This window comes from Convolutriloba macropyga, chromosome 2 (genome assembly GCF_964194025.1).
Source record: "Convolutriloba macropyga chromosome 2, txConMacr16.3, whole genome shotgun sequence".
Lineage (NCBI taxonomy): Eukaryota > Metazoa > Xenacoelomorpha > Acoela > Convolutidae > Convolutriloba > Convolutriloba macropyga.
Window position 1 is genome coordinate 59,015,762 of NC_134469.1, and position 18,223 is coordinate 59,033,984.

The 18,223-nt window shown below is 34.7% G+C and overlaps 1 protein-coding gene across 1 annotated transcript in view; it reads right to left on the reverse strand.

Annotated features, from left to right (window-relative positions):
- LOC142334555 (calpain-B-like) overlaps positions 1–18,223 on the reverse strand; it is a 199,209-nt gene that overhangs the window by 15,539 nt on the left and 165,447 nt on the right. The window contains exons 10-14 of the mRNA XM_075382678.1: positions 14,272–14,435; positions 13,844–14,079; positions 13,544–13,583; positions 1,414–1,482; positions 1,010–1,129 (exon numbers count right to left, since the gene is read on the reverse strand). Coding sequence (XP_075238793.1) covers positions 1,010–1,129; positions 1,414–1,482; positions 13,544–13,583; positions 13,844–14,079; positions 14,272–14,435 — 629 coding nt within the window. The remainder of the gene's footprint in view (positions 1–1,009; positions 1,130–1,413; positions 1,483–13,543; positions 13,584–13,843; positions 14,080–14,271; positions 14,436–18,223) is intronic.

Consider the following 18,223-nt stretch of genomic DNA (forward strand, 5'->3'; position numbering starts at 1 on the left):
CATAAAATTTAAAGTTCCATAAGTGAGTTCAGAAGTCATTTTTTTGAGTGAGGTAAGTCAGGCAATTGACCTAAAATCAGAACTGACGTCACACACACACATTTCAACTGCAAATCAATAGAAGTCACTGAAGTCAATTCCAAGAAGTCAATTCCAAGAAGCCAGGTCGTAAGAATCATCGATGGAGACGACGAATAAAAAAAAAAATAGAAAAACTGAACAATAAACCACTAGTGAGAAAGCGAATTTTTGATCAAACACCGTTCTCTCACTCTACTTTAAATTTAGAGCGAAAAAATTTTACCCCGCAAAACCACTCGCTTTTTCCCTCCACTTCCTGTTTCGGCGTGACCAAAATCACTACTCCAATTTGACTTCAAAAATCATGAAAATGTGTGAACAGATCTTAAAAAAAAGACAGCGCCCCAATACAATTCAAATTCTTTGAATTGTAAAAAACCACGATGTCCCCAATAATAGTCGCTATCGCTTCGCGGCTATTAATAAACTTAAAAACCGCCATAAAGTTTCAAAAAACTTGAAAAAACTGCAAATTTTTTACAAAAAAATGCTAAAATTCGTGATGTTAAAATTCGCGAAAAATCGCATAAAAAAAGACCGACAGGACTAATATAATTGCTGCAAACTTCGTTTGAGAGCAATTAAAAACTCAAATCAGTCGGTAATAGTGCCCTTTGTTTCTCTTCAAAAAAACTGCAATTGAGAGAGGAGGGTACATCATGTGCAAACACATAACAAAGCATACAAATCGTTTCTATGACACAAAATGGTTCTCAATAAAATTGCTGAAACTAGCGCGTGCCTAAAACAATCCGGGAACTGTAAATGCAGAACAATGACCGCAATCCATAATTCATCAACAGAAAAGAAGGACTGCTTTCTGTAAATTAAACCTAAGAAAAACAGGTTAGGTAAAAAATCTGCTCTACAATTTCTGTCAACTTCAAAGCACTGATGCTCTATACCTACTCAAATGCGTTTAACTTACATCGTAGATGGCGACCATAGTTCTACAGGCGTCTATGGAGAAGTTGCCAGTTTTGACTTCAGCCAGTGCATCGCTCTCGTTAAGCATCTGCTTCAATTCAAATGCGTCTACTTCCAGATCCTACAAATTGCATAGCGTAAAGAGAAAAGAATTGAACACACTCAAAGTGCACAAATTTGTAACCTCTGTTTAAGTTCTTCATAAACGAGTGTGAACATGCAGGTGGTTATGAAGCTGGCCATTATACTCAGCATTAACGATAACTTTAGATATTCTAATTCCTCATTTCAAAATTCTGTTTTTAATCAAACCAAAGGTTTGATAAGAATAATGAGCACCACGCACATTTCAAGTATGCTCATAACAGGATTTGTTAGAAATAATAAATTTAAAACACGACGAACCTCTCCTGCAATGTCAGCGAACTTCTTCTTGAGATCATCGTAATGAACCTTCTCCGCTTGAGTCAACGGCTAAAAACACATTTCAGCTTTACTACAGAACAACTCTTGTGAAAACCAATCTGCTTGAACTTTTATTGAACAATATTTGAGTAAACGTGCTCAATTGAACGTATATTGTGAATTCTCGAATAAATGTCTCATTTTTGAACTAATAAATTAAATTATTCTCTATAATCACATTTCGAAATTTGGACTAACAACTTTAGTAACATACTCTCTCAATTAAATTGTTTTCAGTTATATAAAATCACAAAAGCGTTGAATATCAACACTTAATACAACAGAACAGAACATATCAGCTTTTAGCAAACAAAAGAAGCAACTAAAACTTTTGGCTCTCAGCTTTCGGGTAGCTTCAGTCATTCACAATTATTTCAGCCAGTACTATAACCCTTTAATTATCAGAATTTTGAAATTTTTTCAATTGACCACAAATATGTTTTAATGAGTGCAACCGATCTACCGTTATTTCGTAATAATATTGCACCACCAATAGTTACAACTTTTCTAATATTTATAACAGGGCATAGGTGTTGTTACCTGAGGAACAGAAACAGAAAGAATCGGAGAAGACGCTTACTTTGATAGATCTTTAATCGGATCTTTTCCGTTACCGACCAGCTTCTAGATCGTTAAGCACCCCCTCCAGTTATAGAATATGCACCATTGCATAATAAATCATGGTGTTTTAATAAACACGCGCGTTTTGGAATTGATAATATGAACGCAAAAAACTGGGGGGTACACAAACGGAGAAGACCCCTTTTATCAACTCTCGGCAAATTCACAGTTGTTCTCTGGTAAAAAAAAGGAGCAAAATGTTAACTGAATCGGTGAATGAAACTTGCTTTCACCAGACATTCAAAAACCTAAATTAGTTAAATCTCAGCCGGCACAAATCAGTTAATTTGCAAGTATAAAGCAACTAAATCTGCATAAAATGTACCGTAACCCCATAATTCACATCTCAGTTAACGCATCAACTAAAGGGTTCTTGTAGAGGCGCACTGAACAGTGCTTAACAACCTCTTGCTTTCCTAAATATAGGGCCGATTAGTAAGTAAATTGAGGACCATTGATTAATCGAGACTGGAAAACAGGATAAAACTGGAACAGTAAATAGGAGCTCAACCAAAAGATTTCATTCAGAGATAAGCCTCAAATTTGACCATTTCTCCGTGCGCTATTGGAGTTGTAGTTTATCAAAAAAAACTAACCCCATCAAATTTTTCTTCCCAGAGAGCGGATTCCAAACTGAAAAATTTAGGATTTAAATTCCATTTTAGTCTCAATTCAATTGCTACCTAAAAGCATAAACTACGATTAGCATGTTTAATCAATCCTCAGCTAACTTACTCAGAGGGAATCTATCACAGAGGCAAAAACTATCATTACGAGGCAATTACACGTAGAAGCATTCGCGGTTCTAATATCTAATTGATGAATCCAAATGAAAGTAATTTTGTTCTCAATTTGCCGCTTCTTCATCATCTGCACCAGCACCGCACGTTTAAGCAAACGTCAAACGGGGATCGAACGGCCGGCGCCCCATCTCAGAGTAAAAGCATAAACAAAAAGCACTCTAATTTTCTCTTTCGACTTTGTGTCAAGTTTTCTCCTAAATGTTTGTTTTCATGTTTGGCATTGACGTTTATATCGTTTCAGAGACACTTAATTGAATTTAAAAACCGGCGATTACCATTACTCCTCTTTGAGTCGTAAAAACCAAGAAGACCAATCATAGCCGTGCTCAACTATTAAAAATGACCAATTTCGCAGCACTCTTCACTTTGTTTCCAAATTTGTTCGTAAACTGTGGCCGATTGAGTCTAGTTGCTCAAATTTGTGAATAAGAGCTATTAGACCACGTGATGTGTAAGAGGAAAAGCGTGAAAAGGTCGCTCGAAAAGTCAAATTGCCCAAGTGAGCAAAAATAAAGGGGCGTGGGATATTACGAACACCAATTAAAATACTTGAAATAGGTGTTTCACAATCCACTTTAAGTAGTCACGTGAACACAATTTCCAAGTCTCAAACTTTAGGGCCTTTTAACTTATTCAGTTTCAAGTCCATCCAGCAATTTTCATATTGACCAAAAATCATAAAATTTAGACTAAAAAAACCACCACGTTATTTTAAATTTTATTTTGGGGCAAAGCACGACTGAAAGGGAGGGAGAGGTTAAAACAACACAAAAGTTTGAAAAATGCCAAACCTGGAATGTAATTTCTATTCTAATTTAGATTGTCAAGTGGATTATGAAGTGCCCCTTATAAGCGTGTTAATAGATGTTCCCATATAATTTCCACAAAACCTAAATTCTAAATTTTTGTTCCATGTCAAAAAATTCTTAAGCCCCGAAATAGATTATAGAACAGATCAGTCAAGCAAAATTTTGCATTAAAAAATTACACATGACTATAATCATTGCATCAAACTTCTTTCTAAAGCACTTAATCGCTTCTCACCCTCGCCAATTCATGGCAGACTGTTTTGGCTACACCACTTGCACGAACCTTGAAATACTTTTGAGCGAAAAGCTCCACATGACAGCTTTGCTACATTGACTGGTTGTTCCACAAAAGAATATGATGTTCAAATTGGAATTAATCGCTGACAAGTTTTACAAAGCAACTGAAGTGACCTTGGGAATTACGAATGAAAGTTAACAAAAATGAATATGTGCCACTAATAACGTTCAGCAACCACTTGCGCGTCTTTTTATCTAATTATAAATTAATTTTGTTTCATAGTGATTAAATTTTGCGTTTAACGAGGCGATTTTGTCTTTTTAGGCTTTACTTCCTTGAACTTTTCATTGAGATACCAACTGCATCAATTGAATACCAGAGCCCGTGTGCATCACCACATCACAACTAGAAACTTTGAATAGGGGTTCAAAGTCATTAGAAACTTGATTTTAATTCTAACTTTCCTCCGTCATTTGATGCTTCAAACAAGCTTATTGGTCATTTCAATTATCGATCCTATTCTCATTCTCATTTCAACTTTAAACCTGCCATCTAATGAATATTACATTTATTATCTGAAAACTGTTGGAATAAAAAACCGCAAATTACGAACCCTGACATATGTTCCAGGTGTTTACCGATAAGTCAAATAATTGTAAGGTCAGTCTACCAACCTTCAAGGAAGGAACCATAGATTCGTCAATAGTTTTTGTCCGCAACAGCGCTCGTCCGTAAAAGTTTTTTCTGCGGATATCATAGCCATCAATAGTCCTCTGCTTTACCAAACCTTTTTCAGTGGTATATCGGTTGATAATTTCGGCGTAAATTTCTTCCAACTGGACACCTGGCATTTCTCATAACCATTTACTCCAAGTACGCTCAGTTCCGTACAGTCACCCAGTTTTAAAAAGTAAAAAAAACTATTCAACTTGAAAATAACTTTCTATTATTCCACAGTTAATCAAGGCCACATCACGCGTAAAAAAGTAAAGAGCATTAACGCGTATAAAAGTAAAGAGAAACAAATCCTTGAAATTATGTCATTCAAAGAAACGTTTGATGAAGTACGTATTCATAGTCACAGCTATTTAAATACACCATTTCGTACAGGAATGAATTGAGAGAAGTAATTATGCTGCAATGCTTTCCTGAAGTAATTTTGCTGAACTTAGAAGCTTTACTATTTGCTTTCAACAATTTGGTTCACTAGAATCAAGAAGTTAAATTTGCTCTAGTGCCCTGATATACGTTGCAAATTGTACACGTCTATGCAAAATGACATCAAAAACAGAAAACACAAATTAAATATCAAACTTTAACTTGGGTAAATACTGAATGATTTGAAACCAAAGTGATCTATTAAAGGTCAATTAGGGCTTGTTTACCAATTGATGTTAAAGTAAAATTGCAGAGTAAATTTAATGAACCGACGTCAGCTTCCAATGCCAATAAGTAGGCAGAAAGAGCGGACACTCGCTTGATAACTTTTCAGCCTTTATGGTACGCAGAAACGTACTTTAATCCCTCATACCGGAAAGTGAATGAAGGCCTTCCAAGTTAGGGAGTTCACCAAAGGAAATGGACCTCCTTCACATGACCAACGCCTGCTCATTCTTGGATCGGTCAAAATTATCAGCTAAATATATCTCCGAGGAATCAAAGCTCGGGAAATTCAAGCTTATCGATGAGAGGGAACTATTGTCAATGATCCAACACATGTATCTAACTAATTAACCACGTTAAGTAATTCAAAATTCAAATGATGCAGACAGCAAAATTCGAATGCCGTCACAACCTACTGATTTAATGCAAACCAAGCGCTGACTATGTTTAGTATAAACTCAATGTCACTCGTCAACCCTAGTACCACAAAATTTTCTGATTTCACCGTCTGTTTATAAATTCACAAAACCATCATGCTGAGACGTTGCAACAAAAACTAAACATTTTTATAAAGCTTTCAGTTTTTTTCACCCATGCATAATTGACTAAATAAAACACAAAAGTTGGATCCCCAAATCTCCGTTTCTTCATATAATAATGCAGGCAAACATGTTCCCTCTGACCCAATTGAAATGTGAATACTTTGTTCATTCAGATAAAACATGAAGATCGAATAATTATGGAGCTCAAATCAAGTTCTGATAGACATATTCCCTACTTTAACTAAGCCGACATTTTGTGAAGAGGACGTTGGACATAAATCCTGATTCGACGGAACATATATTTCAACAAGGAGAACCCGCATATGCTGTTTACAGTAGTCACTGTCCCAACCCAGCTGCTTCAAAATTAGAAGACTGAAAAATGTACAAAAGTTATTCCATCAGCTTGAAGTCTGCAAGAAGAGGACTGTTACTGATCTTTCCATTTGGTGAACCGATAATATTCAATAGAAATTTCGTATGTTTAATTTATGGTTTTGCTCAACAAAAATATTCAATGACAAAATATTTTAGATAAAAAAGCTCAACAAAAACTTTCGCAAATTATCAAATTTCACTATCCAGTGAGATACAAAACGTTCTAATGCTTAAGTATTGAAATCACAATTAAAACTAACATGAAAACTGCTTTTAAAATCGTTTTGTCTGATCAATTCAATTCCGAATATTTCGACAATCCATTTTTATTAAGCGTCATTATTCCCTAAAAGAAACAAACATAATAAGATCAAAATCCGAAATCTGAAAATTTTTTGCAATAATTGTCGTGTTTAAAGACTTAAAAACAGAAACTACTCAATGAAAACTTTAGAAAAACGATTACACTGAAAAAAGGCTTTCAAGACAAGCTGAGGAAAAAAATATGAGGCAATTTTTAAAGATAATGTAGATTACGTTCCACATTGCAGATTTTGTACAATTTTCATTAGTTATTATCATCAAACTTAAAACTCATAGATTAAAACTATCTGAAAAATCGAAGCTCTATAAAAAACCCAAAAATACAGAACATACCCGGCAGATTGCCGGAAAATGGCCGCCGTTGATTCCCATAACTCTATTGGGATTGAAAGAAAAGAAAATATCAACAAAACTTGGTTTTTGTATAAAAACATTTTTAAGTGCGATTTATTTTGATGTCATTTCGTAATTGAACATACTACATACTCCTGTCTCTCAGTGAGAGGCTACATGGTCTAGTATCAATACCAATAAGCATTATAGATAGTAACTAAAACAGAGTCCAAGTACCGGGCATCTAAAAATGGGCTTTATGGGTTTATCCGTTTCTATTTCTTACTTTGATTTTTTATAATGACTCTATTCATTTTGAATTGCTTTGCTGAGCAGCTGCTGTTTAAAAGGACTTTGACCAGAATGAGAGAAGAGTGAAACTAGCCCAGAGAAGTCAAAAAGATTTCACGCAAAATGTCGAAAAAGCGGCAAAATGGGTAGAGCGAAAAAAAGTTCGACGAAGTAAAAAAAATAGGAGCGCTATAATAGCTGGCTGAGAAGATGAGGGCGGCTATTAAAAAGAAAGAATCTCTAAATTTCTCACTTTTTCGAAGAAAACCACTTCTAATCATGTCAATACCAATTGGTTTAAGTTTCAGTTAGATTAGAAAAAAATATACTAAATTCAGCTTCTAAGCTAATAAACTTTATAGTAATATCAGCTAGCAATAACCCTAATGAACTTCGATAAACTATATACCATGACTTAATGACCGGGCTTTATCGGTTTATCCCGTTCCTCTTCATTTTGCTCTTTTGAAATTGACCGTATTCACCACATTGCCTACTAATTGGTTGATTGAAGAACTTTAAACTCCGTTCAGTTGAAACAGTCAGTGAGATAATTCACGAGTTAATTATGAAAATCGTGACTTACGTAAAACGAAAACCGTGATCAAAAGGTACAGCGAATTGAAAGAACCAAAGCGGGACAGATCCTGAATTAAAATCCAAATTGAAATAACAAATGAGCTCACAAATAACAAATTAACAGCAATATCAAACTAAGACAGACAACAATGCCCATGACACTATGGGCGTAAAAATGAACAGAAAAGTCCATAAAAAATTAGAAAATTTCCTTTACCAAGATTTACTGTTTAAAGAACCACTATAAAAGATTTTAGCAAAAATTCACAATACGCTTCGAAAAAAGAATAACCAAAAGGGGCTGTTAGGAAATCAAGCAATCAATTAGGCGCCCTTATTCCTTATAAGCAAAAAAACAATTTTGGCAAAACCTCGCTGATACTTTTTAAAAACAGGTATCATAAACTTCACGGAAAAAAACAGCTACAGACTGAAACAATAACTTTCAGTGACTAAATCCTCATTAACAATCCATTAGTTTTCTCATTAAGGACAATAAGTTCTCAGACATCAATGTGCAATACATAATAGCAAAAAACGAATTTTTTTTTGGAAAACGAACAGCGTATAAGTCACAGAAAGCGAAAGCCAAGAACAAAAACGATTACCCCAGGTAATTTGAGCATCATAAGCAAACGATTAGACCTGGGATTGATAAGATTAAAAGACCAGACAAACAATGAATGACAAATTCGCTAATTTCGATAATTTCTTGAAAACAATTGTTGTCGAAGTCATAGACATCAACAGCTTTGAACTGAAACGATAAACCTATTAACAACCGCTTTTGCAAACAAATAATGTCAAGAACAAGAAAACTCCTGGCAAAGAAATCAACCAATAAACAGGCTCATTTAGACCTCTTTAGCAAACCAATGTGACCTGCCATGAACGACAATAAGTAAACATACCCGGCAGATTGCCGGAAAATAGCCGCCGTTGATTCCAATAAGCATGAATGGGATTGAAAGAATAAAAGTTATTGAAAAAAAAGACTTTTGTACAAAAACATTTTTTAAGTCCGATTTATTTTGATGGCATTTCGTAGTTGAACATACTTCTGTTTCTTAGAGAGAGGCTACAGGGGCTACTATCAATACCAATAAGCGTAAGAGATGGTAACTAAGACTTATTGGAACGACGTTCAAATAGCGGGCATCAAAAATTGGGCTTTACGGGTTTATCCCGTTTCTATTTCCGACTTCAATTTTTATACTGACTCTGTTCATTTTGAATTGCTTTGCTGAGCAACTGATGTTCAAAATCACTTTTAGCAGAATGAGAGAAGAGAGAAACTAGTCTAGAGAAGTCAAAAAGATATCACGCAAAATGTTGAAAAAGCGGCAAAATGAGGTAAAGCGAAAAATTTTTTTATTCGACGAAGTAAAAAAAAATAGGAGCGCTATAATAGCCGGCTGAGAAGATGAGGCGGCTATTAATAAGACAACAGAAAAAATAAAAAAGAGGAAAATATACAATTGCATTTAAAAGGCCAAAATTTTCTTAAACATCATTTTCTCACCCCAATTTACAGGTAGTTTGCAAAAGAAAAACATAGCCGGCAGATTGCCAGAATAGCTGCGAAAGAATAGACCTGCGTGCCATATAATAGAGATAGAAACAGATACAGATCTAGATTGAAAAAAAACGCCGCTCAAAAAAACTAGGTAAAAAACATTCAGCGATAAATTAATAAAGCTTATTAAAATTCATTCCTCAGAAGCCTCTTATTAGGGACCTTAACTGCACAAATGACTTCAGTTGACCTTAAACAAATTCAAATTAAACTTAAGTTTTAAAGTGCAAAAGTCATTTTATTGAGTGAGGTAAGTCACGTATGATCAAAATCTAATCACGCAAATAACCTAAAAACTTTTGCTAAAGCGAGTGAGAAATGACGTCACGCGCGCAAATGCCATTAGTGAGAGGAAGAAGTCATTCAGAAAATTTGACTTTTTCAGCTTTGCTGCGTGAACAAATGTAAAACGAAAAAAGAGCGTCAGACGACGAAACAAAAAAAACCAAGAGCACCGCAATATAGCTTCATTCAGCTTACAGCTTCGCAGCTATAATTATACTTTAGGCCTACTCGCTCCCTTTACTGTTCCAGAGTGCTCTGCTAAAATCAGCTCTTCTCACTGACGTGAAAAAGTGAAGATCTAAAAAAAAACATGGCAGGACCAGTCCTGAATTATAATTTAAAGAATTGAGACAACTTCAAATAACACTATCAAACTCCTTGAACGAACAGCTACCGTATTGAAAAAAACATAGGTCCTCCACGAAGGTGTACAGACTACAAAAATCTATAACATAATTAATTTAATTTCCGAAATATCCCTTTCAGAAAAATAGGCCGATCAAAGTTATTATTTACAACAACATCAACTTCCAACGTCCTTTACGCAATGGGAGTTTAGACAGCAAACGTTTACTTTGTAGAAAACCAATGAGACAAATTAAAAGGACAACAAAAATTTTTGTCAAAAACCTGTTTTTACGATGTCATTGAAGAAATGTTGGGCCAACAAAAAAGTCATTAAAATATACATTAAAATATCAACAAAAACCATATACGAAATTCAATCAAAAAATTTGTGTGACCACGTAACGAAAGTAGCCACAAATGCAGGAAACGAAAGCTCAAAAACTTAAAAAAAAATGTGTCAAAGTATAAAAAACAATTAACTGACATCCTTTCGTTGACTCAATTATGCCTAACTAGAGAGGGAATGTTAAATTAGAGAGTGATCGTTAAATTCAATTTCTTTTCATATCGGCAGATTATTTAAAAATGCGTTCAAAGAAGCAATTGTGACATCATTGCTTAGACAAAAACAAAAAATACTGTAAAAACAAACAGAATCCAAAAAGTCAACTTATTTTGTGAAGACATATAGCTTAATAGCTTTTTAAGAGACTAAACAACTGCAACTACGCATCATTAGAACACACATACGTTTTGAAAGAATGCCCATAGATCATGAAGAGAAACCGAAGTAAAAATGAGGCATTTGAAAAAATTGGTCTCAAAAACCAAAAATCCGTTTGAACACTTACTACTTCATTTTAAAAGTATTTTGAAATGTCGCGACATAAAACTACTCACTTTTCTCTTTCTCTTTTCTTACTATTCCAGCGTGACTAAAATCAGTACTTCAATTTGACAGCGCGCCAATACAATTCGAGTGAAAAGAAAGCTCACCGAAAAATTCAAATACTTTGGATTGTAAAAAATAGCCGGCAGACCGGTGAAAAGTATGCGAAATCGACTCGCATGCCGTATAATATCGAGAGAAACAGAGAGATAAGTTGAAAAAGTAATTGGAGCAGCTCGAAAAGCGGTAAAAAACAATCAGGAACAAACTATAAAGCTTGTTAAGACGATAAAAAAAATAGCGCAATAATAGCCGCCGGGAATTGCTGACGCGGCTACTAAAAAAGACGGCCAAAAATAGCCCCAGTATCGCTTTGTGGCTATTATTAGCAGTGTAATATTTGCTTCAGCTGCTCAAATTGATTCCAAGCACACTATTACTAGTTTGGATAATTGCGAAACACTTTTGACTGAAAAAATTAGAATTAAACATAAAAAGCTGCTTTGAAAAAGTCGCACAAGATCAAAAAACTTTGCTCGCTCAGAGCAATCTTTTTCACATCTACTTTCCTCGCTCTCTCAAAAAACGATATGAACCGAAATTCGCTCTCTCTTATCTCTGTTCTTCAATTCCTTCAGCCACTTGAACTAAACACTTAGTTTTCACATGCGGCATTGACTTCTACATCTGTTTTAAAAACACTCAAAAAGATTCTCAATAAAAAGACGCTTCACCATTACTTCTCTTCGAGTCGTAAAAAACCACCAATACCGCAATATAGCTCCGCTCAGCTTACAGCTTACCAGCTGCTATAAAAAGGAGAGCGCCTAAATAACAGCTAATGAGCGGCGACTTTTTCGCTCTAAAATCACCACTTCAACCTGAAACTGATTACTCCAATTGAACTTTGATTTGAATTCAAAAATGTTTTCTTTCGAGTAGCCATCGGCGGCTATTAATTAAAGAACACATCTGCAATAGGTGGCACTATTTTTGTCTAGCCAGCATGATAAAAAGATCCAGATCTCAAGTCAGTTAAATTTTTATTTAAAGTTTACGAACAGAAAACTCAATTTCCAAGCATAGTAGATAGCAATTTTCCAAGCATAGTAGATTGATTTCCCAAAATTCTTCTCTTCAGTTGCTCAAATCTCTTTCATTCGATCTAAATCTACTCCCTTCCTCAATGTACTCCTTACCTCTCAGAGACAAAATTTCATGCGAAATAGGATTTCGGTAGTTTCAACAACAAAATCTCTAAACGGAGCACAGGTTTATTGTAAAAAGTACGAACAAATTCAGCTGCCAAGTATGCTATGCAAAACTTTAGAAGGCTATAAAAAGTTCATCCAAATAAAACCCAAACGCTGACTTCTGAAAATCGTGCGGTTTAATATTTTTGAATGCTGCAATTCCAACCTATATTGCGCCCTCCAAGCAACAAATATGCGCCCTACATTTGTTGCAACAAATATGCGCCCTTCAAGCCGCAAGCAGTTCAAAAGGAGTCACGATCTTCTAAACACGGTCACTTCCACACAAAGAATTGCTGAAATTAACGAAAAATTAACGAGAAAAAGGAAACTATAGCATCCGGCTCCAAGTGCGAGTGTAGGGTGAACAGATAAATTTTCCCATTTCAGTGAAATATACTTGGGTAGGGCAGATACCAAATCTTTAATTAAGAAGATAGGAAGTCAGTGGAATATGCCAGTTGTAGGAGTGTTTGGACTAACTTCCCTGCAAAACTGTGCTCAAAACAGCTCAAAAACTACCATCCCATCACTGCATGTGGGTTAATTCAATTGAAGTAGAAAATTATTTCCATCATAAAGCTGAACTTGCAAAACACGCGTGGTTAAATAAAAACACTTGAAAAAGTATATAATTCAGAGTTTGAGATCCGCAAGAGTTAAGACGACCATAAAAGTGTTTTTTGTTTTCCAAACTTCGAGCATTTTTACAGAACTCAGTTTTCAGTATTTTATGTTTTTACACTTAAAACACTACAAAATAGAGTTAAATTATACAATAGGACACATGATAGACGCCCATATTTTTTGGGTCTAGTTTCCTCAGAGCTCTTAAATGATACAACTTTTATTAGTTTCCTTAAAACATAGGCCGCTCAATTTTGATAAATGTTACCTTTAATAAGATTATATTTTCGTAAGCATAAGCGTCAAAATGTGTCCGAAGAGCTCGGTTGGTATAAAGTTCCGAATACTTAAAGTAACATGGAGGGTTGGAACAGCAACATAATATTACCGCAAATCTACATGCAAGCATAGTATATCTCTCTAGAAGCTGTCTCACTATCACCGTGCTGTTATCTTTGCTTGACTATTACTGATACCGTCTGAAAAATTAATCATAAACAGACACATATTCTACTGAAATGTTCAAGAAACATTTCACTAAAGGGAAGCTTCGAGTAGGGGGTCACAAGTTGAGATTACTTTACCTTTGACTGAAAAATAACTGCATTGAACATCGGTTACATCGATCACAATATCAATCTTACATTTCACAGCCAGCGAAAGCCAATTGCAGTCACCACCTGTGACTCAATCAAAATGAAGCAAAAATATTGAGTACTACAAAATCAGGGCATCGAAAAATTGTGCAGAAAACGCAATCATGAACTAGATAAAGATGCAAAGTAGATTACCTTGACAGTTGGGTTGTAGTCCGTCTGCTGATCAAGGGCTCTGAAATAAAGTAATGATTACAATTTTTCAATACAAGAGCGTATACACTTGAATGTAAAGCAAAGTTCGCGCGATCGATTTATCGCTCAAACTTAAATTTAAACCTATCTAGCTGTCTTAAGTCAAAACGTGTGACAAAAACGGGTAGTGAAAGAAACGCCGTTACTTTTAACAGTAATATGTAACTACAGTTACTAATAAAAATATGCGTCCAATAATTACCAATAAAAAGGCAATGTAAATGAAAGTGAAAGACTAACTGGGATTCAATTTTCTTCTCAGTGTAGATTCGCAGCATGAAGTTGCCCTGTTCATTGGGCTGGAAGGTCGAGGGCACGATGACGTAATCACCCGGCTTTAGCTTGTACCTGCCGACTACTTCCCTGCTGTTGATGTACGAAGGACTCTTCTCTGTCATTTTCCTCGTGAGGAAAAACTTCTTCTCTAGATCGGTGCCAGGTACATAACCAGTCTTCTGCTTGTATTCTTCAGAGATCTGAAGCAGCAAATAAAATCAACCTTTAGGATGGTAGACATGAGTTTATCAGATCGAAGGTTTCCCCGAATCTAAACCAGTAAAAACTGTACGATTCAATTTATCTCTTAACGCTATTCTTGCTAACTTTGATCCTTCCCAAATATAGATGACAAAAGATTCAATTTCAAAAGATTACCATGGGCCCAATACCTCATAGATAGCAAATCCGATGGTGAGCGGTTTCTTGCCCAAACTTCTGCCTACTCGGGTGTCCTTCTGGTAGAGAGCCACAATAAGAGTACAACCCTCGTCTTTGTCATCATCATCGGCCTCGTCCAGACGAACAAAGAACTGCGGGTTCTTGTGGAACGTCTCTGAAATTAAATCAGAGTTCATAATTGGACTTAGGAATTAAACTCAGCATAAGGTGGGTAGTAAGAGGTAAAGTGTTTCACAGAATGTCTCGGTAGAATTGTAAGAAATAAACTTCGAAATTACCTGAAGGGTCATTTCACTTTACTATTAAACAAACGCTTGTCGGAACCACAAGTTCAACAGGAAGTAACGCAACTTTATGTTTGAAAACTTCGATATCAAGAAAATTTTTTACACTTTGTAAATTATATGCAGTCATGAATATTTCCAGACCTCAAACATATAGAATTGCTGATATCTAGAAACATTTTTTTTTGAAAAAAAGAACTGAGAAGAACCTGACATAGAAGCGAAGTTTCTATTATAGATGCAAGCAGTCTTCGTTTCGTAAGTTGGTATTGAAACAGCTACAAAAACTCAAAAATATTTCATGTTATCCGATTTCGATCATTCGATCCTTAAGATGTGTACTGATTATCAGCTGTTTGAATTTTATTTGTTGTGCAAGCAAATGAAGCTGACAAAAGAAATGTTTTTCCCCAAATAATTGTAATTTGCTGCCATAATCTTTTTCGGGAACAGCTGGTTAAAACTCTATCATTCAATTTTGACAATTTTCGTTGAGAAATTTAGAGTGACAGTTCAAATAACTTGAAACCTTCAATCAATAGCCTACAAAATATGAATGCAAGACAGTCCGAATCGAATCGATTAATCACAAATTAGCAAATGCAAAAATTTTCAAAGGCAATAAAAAAATTTAGGTAACTTTTTGTCACCTTCCTACTCGTAAAAAATACGTTTAAATGATAGCCTTATTCAGCAAAAATTTTATGCTCAAGAGATGCTATTAAAAATAGAACATCTAAGTAGAACTTAAGAAATACAGTCTAAAAAACTTTTTTTTCAGATTATTGTTTATCTATTATAATATAAGGTTCAAAATAATTGAGTGATTGATGTGAAATCGTTTTCTGCCGATTTTCCATACAACTAAATCTGGAAAAAACGAAAGTATACAAAAATTGTAGCATTTTGATTTCAATGTTTTTGTTTTTACTTTTTTTTGAAATCATAATTCCTTCAGAGAAAACTCACAAAACCATCAATTGTTTAATTTGGAATTTTCTTTTTTCCTCTATAGTTGCAAAAATTGGATAAAAAGAAGAAACGCTGTATTTAAAAGTCACATTTGTATCTCAGGGGAGGAGCATCGGAACAATCGCGTCGTTGAATTGACATCCCTAATTCTAAATTTTATTTAAAATGTTTGACTGATTTAATTAAAATTGTCACTTAAAAAAATTTATTTGTTTTACATCAATTCAAGTAATACTAAACCGTTTGTTTTGAAAAATAATTTTCGAAAACTTAAGCTAAAATAAAATTGTTTTGAAGGAAGTATATTAAAAGTATTTGGCATATTCTGGAAAAAATTCTCTTGTTTTTATTGCATAATTAGATGTCGTATACTTCTCGTAGTACCAAAAACTCGATCAATTGAGATTATCTTTTCGCTCAACGCTTACAAATAAAAATAGACCCGCACATTGCCGGAAAATAGCCACCATTTATTCCAATATCACGGATTGGAATTGTAGGAAAAGAAAACAATGATAAAATTTGATTCTTGTACGTAGCCTTTTTGAAATTGCACTATTTTGATTGGATTTCGTAGTTATGCATACTTCTGTTTTTTAATGCGAAGACGCAGGGGCTAGTATCAATGCCAGAACATACACCAACTAACGTCGGAAAAATTGCTCTGGAATGACAGGCAGGGCAATTTAATTCAGGGGCTGTAGCCTAATAAATTTTTCTTTATGGGTTCCAAAAACACACGAAAGTCGGATTTGAACCCCGACCTCCTGAGTCCAGTTCTGTGAACTCAACAGAGGCATTAACCACTCGAATACCAGGGACTTGTCATCGCAGTTCTAATAATTGGGTTCGTTTGAACAACAAACTTCATTTCGGAGTGAGAGCAATTGAAATCACTCAAAAATCTAGAAGTGCGTGAAAAAAAAGACTTGAGAAGTAAAAGATTATTCTAGAAAGCAAAAAACGGTCAAGCAAAAATTTGCATAAAAGACACGCGTTTACAATAATTGCTTCGCATTCGGGAGCAATTATACGCATTAGAGGTCAACTAAGACTCATAAGAACAAAGTTCAAGAGGTGGGTATCAAATTGAGATTTATGGGTTGGTTGATCTCTTTTCCATTTTGGATTTTGTTTTCTTAGGACTCCGCTCATTTTAGATCGACGTTCGTTTTGATGAGCAACAGTATAAACATACCCGACATATTGCCGGAAAATAGCCGCCGTTGATTCCCATAGCCACGATTGGGATTAAAAGAAGAGAAATGAAAATGATTAAGTAGTTATGCATACTTCTGTTTCTTAATGCGCGAAGTATTTTGATGCCAATTTGTAGTTGAACATACTCCTGTATCATAGTAAGACAATACAGGAGCTAGTATCAATACCAATAACTTAGACGTATAAGAACCAAGTTCGACAAACGGGCATCTAAAACTGGGCTCTATGGGTTTATCCCGTTTCTATTTCTGATTTCGTTTTTTTAATACTGATCTGTTCATTTTGAATTGCTTTGCTGCACAACTGCCGTTTAAAAGCACTTTGAGCAGAATCAGAGAAGAGTGAAACTAGCCTAGAGAAGTCAAAGTTTTCACGCAAAATGTTGAACAAGCTGTGAACTAAGGTACAGCGAAAAACTTTTATTCTACAACAAAAAAATAGGAGCGCTATAATAGCGACTGAGAAGCTGAGGCTGCTATTAAAAACATTTTAGCAGTATGAGCGAAAAATAAAACTAGCCTAGAGAAGTCAAAAAAGTTTCACGCAAAATGTCAAAAAAATGGGGTAACGCGAAACATTTTTATTAGACAAAGTACACTAACATCGCGAGACAAGATCTGAATTTCAGTCCAAAGAATTGAATGAACTAATGGCCTGACAATAAATTTTTTTATAGAAAGAATAGAATGAACTAATGACCCGACAATTACAACTTTTACAGCAACATGATATTAAGAAAATGAACTGACCCTATAAGCGTAAAAATAAACAAAGAGAATATAAAATGAAAGATTTCTTTCCACGTCTAAGTGTTTTAAGAACCCTTAACCGTAAAAACATTTTAAAAAATCAACCATGCGTCCTCAGAATTGAGTGAAAAACTGGAAAACTCCCCCATTGACTAACAGAAGAATTGGACTGCAAAAGCCAAAAAGAAAATATACAATTTGAAAATTATCAACCCAGAAATTGAGTTGTAAATACTCAGGTAGTTAAGGTAACAAGAACCGATAAAAATATAGAAATACTCCGAAAGAAAACAACAAGGGGCAATTCAAAGATATCTTTCCGGACACAAACGACAAACAACGAAAAAATAAGCATCAGCCAAACAGAGGACAGAAACTCATCCAAACCCAGCAAAAAAAAAAGCAGTGCGCTAAAAATCCTAGAAAATACTTTACTAGCTTCTGCAAAGCGCACATCTATTCATTGCAACAGAAATTAGCTCTAAAAAAGTTTCGTAGCCCGCTTAAACTAAAACAGCTTTAAAAATAACAAACAATTTCAAATAAACTTTCAAGTTAAAAACTTGATAATTAAAATTTATTGAAATTTATAATGTTATTATCCTCAAACATTTTTTAATTCTGTGTTAATAAAACCAATTCATTAACCCATTTTCCAGACTTAGAAAATTTTCGTTGGCCTACAAAATGGAAAACGGAAAAATGACCGAAAATTT